The 14,474-nt window shown below is 35.7% G+C and overlaps 1 protein-coding gene across 9 annotated transcripts in view; it reads left to right on the top strand.

Moving 5' to 3' along the window:
- Positions 1 to 14,474, top strand: part of LOC108612699 (diacylglycerol kinase eta) — a 65,278-nt gene that overhangs the window by 8,212 nt on the left and 42,592 nt on the right. For 8 of the 9 annotated variants that reach the window (XM_018005685.2, XM_018005719.2, XM_018005737.2 and 5 more), the window contains exon 2: positions 1,259 to 1,372. In XM_018005685.2, coding sequence (XP_017861174.1) covers positions 1,259 to 1,372 — 114 coding nt within the window. Of the gene's footprint in view, positions 1 to 1,258; positions 1,373 to 8,053; positions 8,731 to 14,474 lie in introns of those variants that run through there. The other variant, XM_018005710.2, reaches the window with a different exon arrangement.

Here is a 14,474-nt window from a genome sequence, read left to right as displayed (position 1 = left end):
AATACCCCATAGAGAAAGCTGTGTAATTTAATAATAAATATTAATAACATTTAAACATTAATAATTTTTAATGAGGAGAAATATCAAGCGTTCTTATGAGCTACCGCTTCATATATAGTTTTTATTGAAATATATAAATTCAGCTTTGTTGCAAATGGGATAAAACTATTAGTCTATATTTTGTAGCTAGAATAACGAGGTATTTCAGGCATACCTGCTTATTGATCTGCTCTAAAAATACACTCTTATATTATATTGTCTGCCTATGGAGGCCATCTACTGCTTAGATGCCTAAACTCGTATACTTGTTTTCACAATCTCAGACTATCTTAGATTGGCAATCGCTGATGGTTAGTTAGCATCGCATTCCATTGATGGCCTTTTATAATTAAACACCTTATAACTCTAATATGCCTACTGCTCTCTCTCTCCTTTATGCATTCTCAGCAGGAGCACGGCATAAACAAGAAACATTTTCAAAACATAGTTTGAAATTGCCTTGGATAATATGGCAAAGAAACACAAAGTTTTCTCATGGTCAAAGCACTTGGTGAAGCCACAAAGTAGAGCTGGGGAAAAAGTTGGCAAGTCAAGGCCAGGCCAATAAATCAAATGCAGCTAAGCAAACATTTCCGTTTCCGCCTGGAACGTCGCAAAAAAAAAGGAAGGGGATGGGGGGTGGTAGGGAAGCTGGGGTGGCGGATAAGGCGAAAAAATTGTATTCCAACTGCAATTGCACAAGTTTCCGCTTAACCGGGGCCAAATTGCATTGCCGGCTTGACCGGACTGTGCGTTGACGTTGTAGTTCAATTGCGTTTTGATTGCACAGCTAAAATTCTAATCAATTGATTTATTTGTCAATATAATTGAATGCGCTTATTGCGAAGCTGTGAAAGCTGTTTGTCCAGCGTTTATTCGCACTTTCACATTCTGCGCTCAAACACAAATTCCAAATAAAAGTCCACTTAACGAGGTGTGCGTGTGTGTGCATGTGTGTGTGTCCTTTGTTTGCACAATTGATTGCCGGCCGCTGCCAGCTGCTTTTGTTATCCTGCAGTCAATGAATATTGACACAGCGCCAGCAATTGCATGGCAGGCTCCGTGACTCGCTACATGTCGCTGCACTCGTTATCCTGCAATGGCCAATGACTTCCAGCTGCATTCTAATTGCCTGGCCAATTAAATTGACTGTTTTTATTGCCTGCCACACTCACTTTGATTATCGTTTTCTTTATGGCTCCTCCTCCGCTCGTTGCAGTCGGCCATCATCAGAGAGGGCTATCTGATGAAGCACACTTGGTCCTTTCAACGATGGCGCCGTCGCTACTTTCGTCTGAAGCGCAGTCATCTATATTATGCCAAGGACGCCAAGGTAAGACAATCACACATTTATCACATATCGTACTTATTTAATTTTCAGGGATTTTTCTATAAAATAACATTTTTAAGTATTTGCAAGTGAGCTCAACAACATTTTTAAATATAAATTTCAATTTGACTACCAACTTTTTATGTATTTTTAGACTCATTCACGAAAGTGAAATGAGTATATTGGTTTTGTGCAATGTCCGTCTTGCTGTCCGTCCGTCTGTCCGTCTGTCCGTCTGTCCGTATGAACGCAATCTATTTCGGCGCTATTGAAGCTAGAGACTTGAAATTTGGAACACATACTCGTGTATATCTCCGATTTATAAAGTGTTAAAATTTTCCCGATCCGCCCACTAGGGGCGTGGCAAATCGGAAAATGCATTTTCCGATATACCAGAAATCATGTTTGTTGAAGAGCTAGAAAGCTGAAATTTGGTATGTAGGTCCGCGCCAACCACCCAAGATCACAAGCTATGGCGGATATATCTCCGCCCATTAGGGGCGTGGCAAATCGGACAAAACTGTATCTCCTAAAGTTATAAACCTAGAATGCTGAAATTTTGCACGTAAGCTAATGTTTTAATTCTATGAAGATGGGTGAAAAAATTATATATCTACGTCCCTTAGGGGCGTGGCAAATCGGACCTGAAGATATAGTGATTTTTCGAATTCTGCTATATTTTAGGCACTATTGATGCTAGAGATCTGAAATTTGGTATATATACGCGGGTTGATCACCCAAGTCCAACGAGCTATGGTAGATATATGTCCGCCCATAGGGGGCGTGGCAAACCGCAAAAGTTTATATCTCCTACAATTTAAGAGCTAGAAGCTTCAAATTTGGATAGTTAAGTTACTGGTAGCCTCCTCTATCGATGCCCCAAAAATAATTTTTAAGCCTCTTTAGGGGCGTGGCATATCGAAAAATACCCTGTAATTTTCACATTTTTTGAGCGTAAGAATTCAAATTTTGCATTTAGGTAACCGGTTACTCGTTCTAAGAACTGGCTAAAATTGAGGAGTCGACGGCCACTAGGGGCGTGGCAATCGGCATTTACAGTGCCCGTATCGCGACATTTATATGCGTCAGCCATCTATTTATGCATTTGTACATATAAATAAGCTTAATAGATATTCATAATACAAAAGGAAACATTTTTATGAATTTAAAAAAATTTAAAAGAAGCTAAAATAACAAAAATTTGCAATTTACAAAAAAGTGTTTTCCGCGGGATTTGAACTCGCACCCAACCCAAACAGCATGTTTGTCAAAATAGCTAAAATAATGGTCGTCGGCGCTTCAGCCTACAGCACCACCGCGTCGCTTCGATCAATAGAAGTTAAAACGAAATCACATTATTGTTATGACGCCACATAGCAAAGAAAAGCCAGAGTGGTGGCTAGAAATTCAAAAACAATGCAAAGACAAATCAATCGCAACGAGATTCTTAGAATATGCTAGAGTACGCATTTATGTGTGCATACATACACACATACAAATGAGCGCGTGTATAAGGCTGGAATGCTTGATGCTATGCGTGCAGACATACATATATACATATGTATGTATTTGCATATATGTATTTGAGGGCTATTTAAGAAGAAACAAATTTAAACTTATAAAATTATTCGACTAAGAAAATGAAAAGTATTAAGTGCCATTCAGTCAAGCTCGCACCTTCCCAATAAAATATCTATTTTATAAAAAACGAAAAATGTATGAAAAAAAAAAAAAAAAAACATAGTAGAGGTTCGAACCTCCCTACTCTAACGTTACTTGCGTCGCCCTTAGCACCCGCGCCATTGCTTTGCTCGAGCACTCAGCTGCTAAAATAGAATAGCTTAATAAGAGAGCGTCATCAGACAAAACTACAGTAACGGCTAGAAAGTCCAGAAATCAATCGAAATTCTAAGAATGTGAGAAAAGGCGCGCTTCTGTCTGTACGCATAGAATAGACGATGAGTGTGTGCACATGTATAGTAAAATCACGCTGATCTGCTGCTAGCTTGAAGCCGGTATCCAATATATGGATATAAATACATGTATATTATTAAAAGTCAAAATTGTATAAATTATATACATATGCATGTAATTTGAATGCAATTATGCAATGATCATAGCAATAGCTATCGATGATTTTCCCATTTTAAATGGGATCATGCCCTGTTTTTTGTTGCGCACTAGACTTGAAAATTGCACTATATACTCTGGTTGACAGCGTTTGGGCTGTGAATGAGTCTTCTGCAATCGGTATCGCCCGACTGCAACGTTCTTACTTGTTTAAATATAAAACATAACACAAATAGTATATACAACAAATTATCATAATATATAATTTAAATCTACAACTAATTTGTCATTTATCTGGCTTGCTCTCATTTATGAGTTGTCATGCTAGAAAGGTTTGTAATTGGCATTCAATAATAATACTTAGAAATCCCCGTAAAATGTTACTCACGCTCTATTCGCAAGATCAGCGAACAAATCGTGAGCAAGTATCCTCGGTTTTATTCGGTTTTAATATCTATCATCTAACGCTCTTTTCACGAACAAAATGAGAATTAGTAAAGGAGCATTTGAATGGTCTTCAAATTCTCATACACATACACACACTCGATTCATGATATATTTAGCAATCATCAAACCAATACATACGCAAAAGACTTTTTGCTTTAACTCAACCATTCGGACAGGATAAAGCCAGAGCGGAAAGAACTATAAAAGGTGTCTCTCTGTTCGCAAACGAACTCGTTGAAGAACCATCTGCAAACGCCGATAACTTTATTTGCGAGCTATATTACAATTTCAACTATCTTTTATTATGTCTAAATTTTTCTATTGTCAAATTTGCATACTCAAACTAGAATATATACAATATTTATCTAAAAACTTGTGTACCATTAGTAGCTGAAGGAATAGACTTGACTTTGATGTTTTTTGTATGTGAATTGATCTCAATTCTTCAGAGTTCGGGGTTTTAGCATTCATCCGCCTATACACGTGGCCTTTTCTTCTATCTATCCCATTATCTGATAATCGTTGAGTGTGTAAGAGGCATGTAAACGATCTTTGTATATTTGTATATTCATGCCCGAACAGTAGCAATACTTTTGTCTGCTTTAATCAACTCAAGTCGTAGGCTGATATCATCTCATCCATTTAATATCAGGATTGAAATTCCTAATACAATTCTTTCTTTAAATATACTGCATTACATTAAATGATAATACTAAAGTTTAAACTTTACATATATGTATTTGATTTCAAGTCGCATTACATTTTATTTAAAGTCAGAGGCCAAGTCCATGTGGCTCGCCTTGCGGCTCGTTGCGTTGGCAACAAAGTAGGTCAAAACACAACAATCGCTGCAACCTGCCTGGCAAATGTCCTTCGAAATATAAAGCAACAGTGTTGGCATTTGCTAACTGCATTGAACAATAATCAAATTGCAGCATAGCACTCACATTAATTCCGCCTAATTGCCAATTGAACAGCTGCGCTGTGATACGCTGCGTATACGTAACGCAGCAACCGGATGCTGCACGGGAAATGGGCCAGAGGTCGGGGTACTTAAAATTCGTTATTTGTGGTACATTGCAATTTCCTGCCAATTAGGAGACGCTGCAACAAACACAAGAAAGAAAAACAAAAAACAACAAGCAGCTGGCACCGATTGGTACTGCAAAGGCAATGAAGGAGAGCGAGACAGAGAGAGAGAGAGAGAGAGAGAGAGAGAGAGAGAGGGAAACCGAGCTGACCTTTTGCATTTGCCAGCTACGTTTTTATTGTACGCCTGAAATTGGCCCGCGTCTACAATTACGAAACGAAATTACCGCGACTTGAAAGCAAACAATGACAAAATGCCATAGAGCGGGCCAGAAATTAGATTAGGGCTGGCTTGGCTGGCCCACGAACCGGCCATGACAGGTGACAGATGCTCTGGCAAGCAGCCAAATTGTCCCATAGCGTGCACTCACTGTGTGTCTATCGATAAGCGAGGAACGACAAGATAATTCAATCAACAGGCCGCAACAGTTGCTGCTCCACTAAAAAATGTATCCACTCAACAAAACACATTTTCATGGCATTAGGTTACCCCGAATCGACGCCTGATTATTAATTTGTTTGCCCAGGACATTAATCAACATAACGCAGCTAATTAGCAGACAAATCTACTTTTGTAATGACACCCAGTTGCCAGTTGCCAGTTACCAAATGCCATTTGCCAGTTGAATGCTGTTAGATACAAGTGTTCCCCAAATGGGGTCATCAACGCAGTGCCCAAGGTCTGGCGGTTTGGGTTGAGCAGGACGTGGCCAGCTAATTGCGCAAGGATAACGTAGAGCACCAAATTTTGGCAGTGACTGTCATAGCCACTAGAAACAGAAAAGAAACTTATTAGAATAAAATTTAGATGAGTTACGTCAAAACTAAAAATTGCTGTCCATTATAAAGTAATATTTGTTTTACCTATGCGAGGCTGGAAATTTATATGAGAAGATTTAATTTAAAATTATTAATATTATTATTATTATTATTTTTATTTTTTAATGATAAAATCATATGAAATCTAAGTAAATAAATATACATATATTTATAAACAAAAATATGTCAAAAATAAAATATCTATAAAAATTTATAAAGAGAAAAAGTAAAATAAATATATAAAATATATATAGTTATAAAAACTATGTTCATTAAATATATATACTTTATATATTTATAAAAAACTTTGCTTAAAAAAATTTACAAAATAAATATGTATACTAAATAGAATAAATATTTATAAAACCAGTGAACTTATCTTGTATGAAAGAAAAAATATCTGTTTGTATTTCAATCTTGAAATCAATAATAATTTTACCGTATATTATATACGTTAAAATTTTGCTTAACCTTATTAACTTTATCCTTATTATTACATCGTAATTAGTTGAGAAAAATGCGCTACTAAACTTTTTTTTAAACAACAAACCTGATTTAGCAATTAACGCATTTCTTTTTTTTTTTTTTTTTTTTAAATTTTTAAAATTACTGAAATCAGGAAAGCATATTAAATACATTTCCCAGCCGGTAGTTGACAACACAATTCATATCCTTCAAGAATATCTCTTTAAATGACGTTTCACCTTTCATGTGTATTGCCTGTGACTAATTTTAATTTGATTGCTACTGATAACAATGGCAAAGTTATTCTTGAAATTGCATTGGGCCGAAAATAGATGCGAGTGCTTATGTCAAACATTCGTGCGTCATCTGCTGAAGCGCAGTTTGTTCGACTGCGTGATGGAATTGCAACAAAAATATTGCGCATACGTCATGTGAGCAGAGCAGCAGCAGCAGCTGTCGTTGGCCAAGCTAAATGCGGGTTACTGCTTTTACCCTCAAATGCTATATAGCATATTGAAATTTAAAAATAAATATATGATTGAGGGCAACAATAAAAGTCATACTCAATCTCATTATGGAAAGCGCATAATAGTAGAAGAGATTAACGCATAAGTTCTGAATGCGATTAACTCGAATTTAATTATGTCACAAGCAACTAAAGTTATTTGTTTTAACTAAGCTGATTAACTGAGAGCCTTCTGCGAGTGTTTGGCTTCTTCTTTCGCCACTTGTCATTTGAGCAGAGTCTAACAGATAAAAGTACTTTCACGCTTGACAAATAGATCTGCGGCTATATTAAAAGGTTAATATTGTGTAGCAAATAGCAATTTGTAAAGCAGCAGCAGCAACAGTTGATGGCGATGGTGGTGGCTAGGCACTCAGAAACTCATTAAACGTTGGCACGAAATTTTCAATTATAATTACGCATACGCCTCGTTGTGCCGAGTGGCTTAACTGCTCGGTAATTTGTTGCGTAGAGAGCCAAAACTGCACAACCAAAGCCAAAATACGGGCAATAGTCGAGCCTTCGCCTTCGCCTTTGCGTTTGCCTTCGTATTTTTGCCTAAGCCTAAGCACCACGACCCACATAAAGGCTAAGAAACAGAGCAAGAAGATAACGCTAGCAACTCACAAGCGATGACAATGATGAGGTATGCCAGATCCCGCTGAAATGACGCCGATGTTAATGATGGCGTTTACCATCGTAAAAGCGCAAATTTTTGTTTGCATTCTTTTCGTCGTTCCTTTTTTGCATGTTGTTGTGCCTAAAGCTGTTGCCGCTGCCTTAGCTTTTTGTTCTCCTCTTTCTCTTGCTTTTCCTACTACTTGCTTCTGTTCTTCGCACGCGCCACGCGGTCGGAGCAACAACAGCAACAGCAATATTTCCTTATTCACCACAGTTGTAAATCGTAGCGATACCCACCTAAGCGGCATTGACATGTGCTCGCTTCTTTGCGAGTGTGTGTGTACACGTGTGTGCACGTTTTTGTTTTGACACGCAAAAGCTCCGCTTGGATGAGAGAGAACGACAGGAATGCAAGCTTTCCAGCAGCGTTGCCAGACTTAATAGTGCAATTCAAAATAGCTAAAAATAAATGAGAAAATATTCATTAAAAATGATACAGAAAATATATTGTTATTATATAATATACAAATTAATGAATATATATGAATTTTTAGTAATTATTAAAAATTTGAAACTATTAGTTATATACATATATAATATACATATATTTTCAATAATAATTACAAATATGTATATATTTAAAAAAATAAATTTCTTTGAAATTATTCATTTCTTTCTCAATTCAAATTCAGACTTTCATAGAGTTTTTTTTGCCAGTGTACGGCAGCCTAGCGGTGCAAGCTTTTTCGGCTACTTTGGCGCCACCCCGCTGCGCGTACCTGTAAATATTTGTGTCCTGCCAACACCCTTAGCCTACATTTCGGGGGGCGGCTGAGCCGCTACTCAGCCAGTCTGTCTGTGGTGAGTTTCGTTTGGCGGCCAATAAAAGCAACCGCCACGCCGAAGACGAGCTCAGTGCAAACTCAACGAAGCAACGTGGAACAACACAAATCAACTGGCAGCCAAACCAGGACTCAAAGCAACAAAGACAAAATATACAAACAATACAGCCAAATAATAAAAATAAAATAAAATAAACTATAAACAATTCATAAATACAGCTATATATCCAGTATCCAGTTTCCAGTAGTTATAGAAAAAGCTTTCAAACCTTCAGTGAAACCTTCAGAACCCTTGTCAAACGACTCTAGATTCATGTGTGTGCCAAAATAAAAGTTTCATTGACTTTAAAGTTGACCGTTTATTCTGTGCAGGACTCAAGCCCTAAACCCTAAAAACTAGCCAAAAATACAAAATGTTTTATGCAGCATAAAGTGAAGCAACAGCATAAATCGCTGGCTTAAGGTTATAGCCAGCCGAACATCCGATTTTTGTCATTTTTGGGGTAAGTTCCAAAGCCGTTATTCTTTCTATGCCCATTTAAGTTACTTGATTATGAAATGCTTAGCATTCCTTCAACTGCTTTGGGCTGTATTTGAGTCCAATGTCCTTAGACCCAAATTGCAGCCAAGGCCGACAAAATGAACTATGAGAGCAGCCCACATTTTTTGGAACTTTTAATTGAATTATTAAGCAACTTGTTCGGCCTCCTTCCGCTAATGTCGCACTTAATCAATGTCCAGCTTGTGCTTTCAATATAAAATGCCTGTTACGAATAATTTGCTTAAATCGAAATCTTGTCAGCCATTGATTACATTAAATTAGTGTTAATATGTTAAAAGCCTAATATCAAATGTAATGGAAAGAAAATGTCTAACAGCGTTGCCTGTATACATATTTGATTCACGAAAACTTTGCCGTCGGAATTTATCAATTTTATTCCTATATATATGAATTTAAGCACTACAAGTAGTAGAATAATAGTAGTAAAATATTTATAAAAAATATAAAAGTAAACTGTATTTATAAAGAGTGCCGTGTCGTAAAAGAATTTAATAGAAGATTATTTTCAAATAGTTTATAAATAAATAAGTAATATAAAAAACGGCATTCGAATAGTTACTTGTATATGTTTAACTAAAATAGATTATATAAATAATAATGATCATATAATAATTCGTAGTAGTATAATATTACATAGGCTTGAAACAGTACCTAAATATTAAAGAATAATAAAATTTTTAAATATGAAAAAAAAAAAATAAAATAAAATAAAATAAATAAATGAATAAAACTAAATTATATTCATTACCAATTTTTGGTTAAATGAGCTTCAAAGTTTCGTATTTAAATTTAATGACATATATAACAATATAGTCTTTAAAGAAAAAAACAAATAAATTAAATAAATAAATAAATTTAAAATATTAATGATATGCAAAAAATTGTTTAAAATTGTGGAATGTCTTAAATATGGGTATTTCTTTATAAAAGTATTACTTTTTGTGTGGTACGAGACCCTTTGGGTAGTTATAATTATCATGAAAACTTATCAATTATAAATCATTTTTAGTCGAATAAATAGTGAATCTTATTGCTCCTAATTGGAACTATAATTGATGCGTCTTATTCTCACGCTACAAACAAGAAAACTTTACTGGACAAATGCTAAAATACAATTTCGATCAAATCTGTAGAGACAACACATATTTGTGCGAAAAGCTAACTATGTATGTATATTAAAAAGTAGTTCTATATCCATCCAATTTTGCTTATTATTAAAAAGCATCAAAAACTAATCCTCTAAAGTATCAGAGTATATATGGACATTATTCTAGAAAAGTCTAATAGCATTGGAGCCCCTTAGGGCCCGACATGGGTATCAAAACTAATTTTTATGCAGAAATGCTACTACAACTAATAAATTATAAAAAGCTTTCAGGAGAATTACTGTTTCAATTAATGTTAACTTTTAAATGGTTTCAAAGGTAATTGCATGAGAAGTTAGTTAAATATAGTAGTTTAATAGAAGTGGAAATACACTCATGTATAACTACTAGGAAAAATAAAAATGAAAACTAAATAGGAAAATAATAAATAAATTATATAGTCATGTAAGTTAATTAATATTCAAATACATCTATAGTCTAGAAGTGCAATCAGTTTATACAAAGACGAAGAAAAACTGAGACAAAATAAATTATTTGAATGATTTGCACATACTCAGGCATTATCCTAATATATTGTGTCTGGTCTGTCAAAAGAAATTTATCTAATGGCTGCAGGAGTCGTCTGCGGCTAATTACAACAACAGAGAGTGGAAAAACGATAGAAGGACAATTGCAGAAGAAGAGGGACAGAGAGTGAGAGAGAGAGAGAGAGAGAGAGAGAGAGCGTGACAGTCTCGCTAGAAAGGGCAGAATACGTTTGTCTGGCTGAAGAAAAAAACATGATGGGCGGAGCTGCCAAACAATCAGCTAAAGTGACATTTATATGGAGATAATTACCCGAAATAGTAGCCACACAGCGACACACACACACACGCACACATTCACACTCACACTCACTGAATAGAGGCATAGCAAAATCTACGAAAAGGAATGCGAATAGCAAAGCTGAGCAAATGCTGCAGGGCAAACACAAACAAAAAAAAAAAAAAACCTAGGAGAGACAAAAAAAAAAACATGTGTTTGAGTAGCAGGTGCGACAGTCTAACAGACGGCAACAATAAGCCGTGTAATTGCAGCGAGTCCTGCATGTCCTGGTTGCCTGGTGCGCCCTGTGTGTCTGCTGGTAATGGACTGCGGTGCCAACACCTAAATGTCCTTTGCATATATGCGATGTTATATGTGCAATTGTTGCGTGTGCTGAATGGGTAACAGCGCGGCTTGTTGTCCTGCCTTTGTCCTGCAATATACATGTTGTTATCCTGCGCATGTTTATTGTGTTTACACTGTGCCTGTACACAAACACACCAGCACAAAAACCCACAAACACACACTCACCCTGCATTCATGTCCATTAACATATCCGTGTTAAGGTATTTTGTTTGTTTGTTTGTTTTTTGTATCCTTTGTTCTCTTTTTGAAAAAGCGATTAAACGCTCATTTTATGGCCACTCCATTTGCTGTGCGTGTGTGTGTGTGTATGTGTGTGTGTTATATAGGTAACTTTGCTCGTATCTGAAAAATTAACAAAACTCACTTCGCTCTGCCTCCTCTTCATGCTCGTTCACGACGTAAGAGAGTATATTCGTTTGCTGACAAATCTTTGATGGATGGAATATAAAGTAGAGCTCCATTGAGCTGAAGCTTGAGCTAGAGCTAGAGCTTAGGACTTTCCGATTCGTAAGCCGTAAGCAGGTATCGTGTAATCGATGTCACCTGATTGCAACCATCTCGCTTGTTTTATTGTTCCGTTGCACGTGGCACGTTGCTTTAGGCACAGTCAAGCTCAAAGTCATTGACCAAAGCACACGTAATCTGTAATCTGCCAGCAAAAAGACATTAAACAATTGCAGATTAAAGCTGAAATGAAAACCCAGAAAACCCAAAAAACCCAAAGAGCCCTAAAGCCAAATTAGTAAAATAGCTGCGGCACTTGCAGATTACGCGAGCACATAAAAAGTTATTTTATTGTGAAACTCAACATAAATATTCACTCTGTCAAAATACGCATAAATCCCGTTAATATTGATGCACGCATACGATCCGTAAATTCCAATTATTTAAGTTGCGCAAATATTTAACTTGCAATCAAATTGGTTTTAATTACACGCAAAATGCCATTGTGTTTATTTAGCTTTTTTTTTCCAATTTACATTCAATCAATTTCGGGCACATATCGAATGCCACATATAATTATCAATAATTCCGCAAATTACAAATACACTTAACATGGCCTGAAAGGTAGGCGAAATGCACGATTCTCTTAATTGGCATTTAATATGCAAACGCATTTTACTGATTTCGCTCAGAATGTCAGCGCTGACGTCACAATTTACAGTTACGTGTGTGTGAGTCAGTGTGTGTGTGTGCACTTTCATGTAGTGAATTATTAAGTAGACAATTAGATGTGAGGTATTAAATGTCACCGGACCATGTGAAGGGCATATTATGTAGAGGGCTTGGAGCATATTTCCATGTGTGAAAATATGTTGTGATATTTCCCATAATGTTCTAGTAGAAAAAGTTTTTCTCCTATTAAAAATATAAATAAATATAATTACATCTTTTCCATAAAGACTTTCAGAATTTATAGTCACACTTTAATTTGATCGTGCTTAAAAATCGCTAAGATCCCAAATTCCTTTGCCAACTAATATACCCATTCGGTTGGAGAATAAGCAATATTCGAACATGCTGACACATGGCCAGAACCAGCGAGGCATTAAAATTGCATTTAGATAACCGAATATTGGTTTGACTTTCTCTGGCTTTATGTGCTCTAAAGGTCAAATTAGAGTATATAAGTTGGCATGAAATGAAGGCTAATATTAAATACAAAGATCGCAACAACAACAAAAATTTAATTGGATAAATAAAGGGCAGACAAAACTAGTTGGATAAGCAGAGATAAATCAATCATGCAGAGAATAAATGCAATTTAAAGCAGACTGAGTGTTTAAAGGACTAAGGCATTGATGATGATGATGATGATGATGATGAACTGCTTCTCATTAGAATTTGACTTTAGGTACATCAAAATATCAACTTATATTATTTTTAAATTATTTATATATCTATGTAAATATATATATTAAGCCAGAATGATATAGATATATAAATAATATACAATAAAATTATATAAATAGAAATTTATATATTAAAAATCAAAAGCATATGAAAACCAGTTATACAGATAAGTCATGATATCATAAAATATGTATGTAGATCGGTAGAAGAATATACACGAATCAGGACAGTACACTCTTTGTGTGCTCCGTTAATGTGAAAATTCTCTATATCATAATTGTTAATGTCCTCAATTTTATGTTCAATATTTTCTATATTATAAGGGCTGAGGGGTCAAAACTTCATCAAACATCATACAAAACCAAGCTCAACTGTGCAACATTTCAGAAAATATTTTTTTGTGATATTTTTAAAAACAACTTAGTAATATATGTTGTTAAAAATGAGTCATCATTATGAGTATTTCACTCGTTTTGACGACCATAGTTACCAAATTTTGTAGGTACGTAGGCTACGGACTTAAGTAAAATATATCAAAATATAAAGAGGAGAAACTTAAGATAATATAAGCTATAAGAAAAATTTTAAAAAATTTAATTATATATGTATGTACTGCATAGCTATTAATGCATTTTTTTCAAGTTTTTATTTTAATTTTAATGTTGACTTGGCCAAAATATTTCTACACGCGCTCGCCACTGTAAATTATATTCTATTATTAATTTAATGCTTTACAGCTTTCATAGTTGATTACGTCTATTATCTATTATTACGACTCGAGCCGTGGAGGACTTCGGGCAAATGAAGTTCAATTATTTAGCTTATACATTAATCAAGCACAGTAGAATGTGAGTACAGTTGAGTCTCTCTAGTCTCCAGTCAATTGGCCTGATTGCATCGACCTAAATGGCTTATTGCGAGGCTGTTTTTATTGCATAAGCCGAGTCGTAATTGCATTACATAAAGATACAGCCAGAACACACGTATGAACAGACAAACAAACACATTGGCTAACACGCTGCCGCACGCACACTGACACAGCACACGCTGCGTATGAGCAACGTGTCCTAATGCTTAACTAGCAGCCGACGCACTCAACTGTGAGTGCAGCAGCAAGGGTCGGAAGGGTCTGAAGGGTCTGAAACAGAGCGAATACTTACATAAAACTTGGTCAAACAGTTGACTTCTTGCTGACACTGCATTTTGACACTGTGTGTGTGTGTGTGTACGTGTGGGTGAAAATATTTACAAACGAATTTTAAATATTTTGCCAAGCAAATTGCAAATTTGTGAATTACTGAAACCCCCTGATTTATGATAGCTCCACAAATGTAAACATATGTGTATATATAGGTATATATATACATACATACATATATGTATTTATATACACATTCCAAGCCAAGTCACAGCTGTGTAATTTTTGTTTTCCTTTGGCTACTTTCACTTTTGTGTGCTGGGGTTTTTCCGTTCTAATTTATGGCCAACAATGCCACATGAGGTCGCTGCCACGACAGTCACGTGCCACAGAAAGGGCTCAACATTTTGTTGATTT

The sequence above is a fragment of the Drosophila arizonae genome, chromosome 2 (genome assembly GCF_054131065.1).
Source record: "Drosophila arizonae isolate 15081-1271.41 chromosome 2, UAZ_ARI_1.0, whole genome shotgun sequence".
Classification (NCBI taxonomy): Eukaryota; Metazoa; Arthropoda; class Insecta; order Diptera; family Drosophilidae; genus Drosophila; species Drosophila arizonae.
Note: the sequence above shows the minus strand (reverse complement) of the source record. Positions and strands in the feature narration are given on the sequence as shown.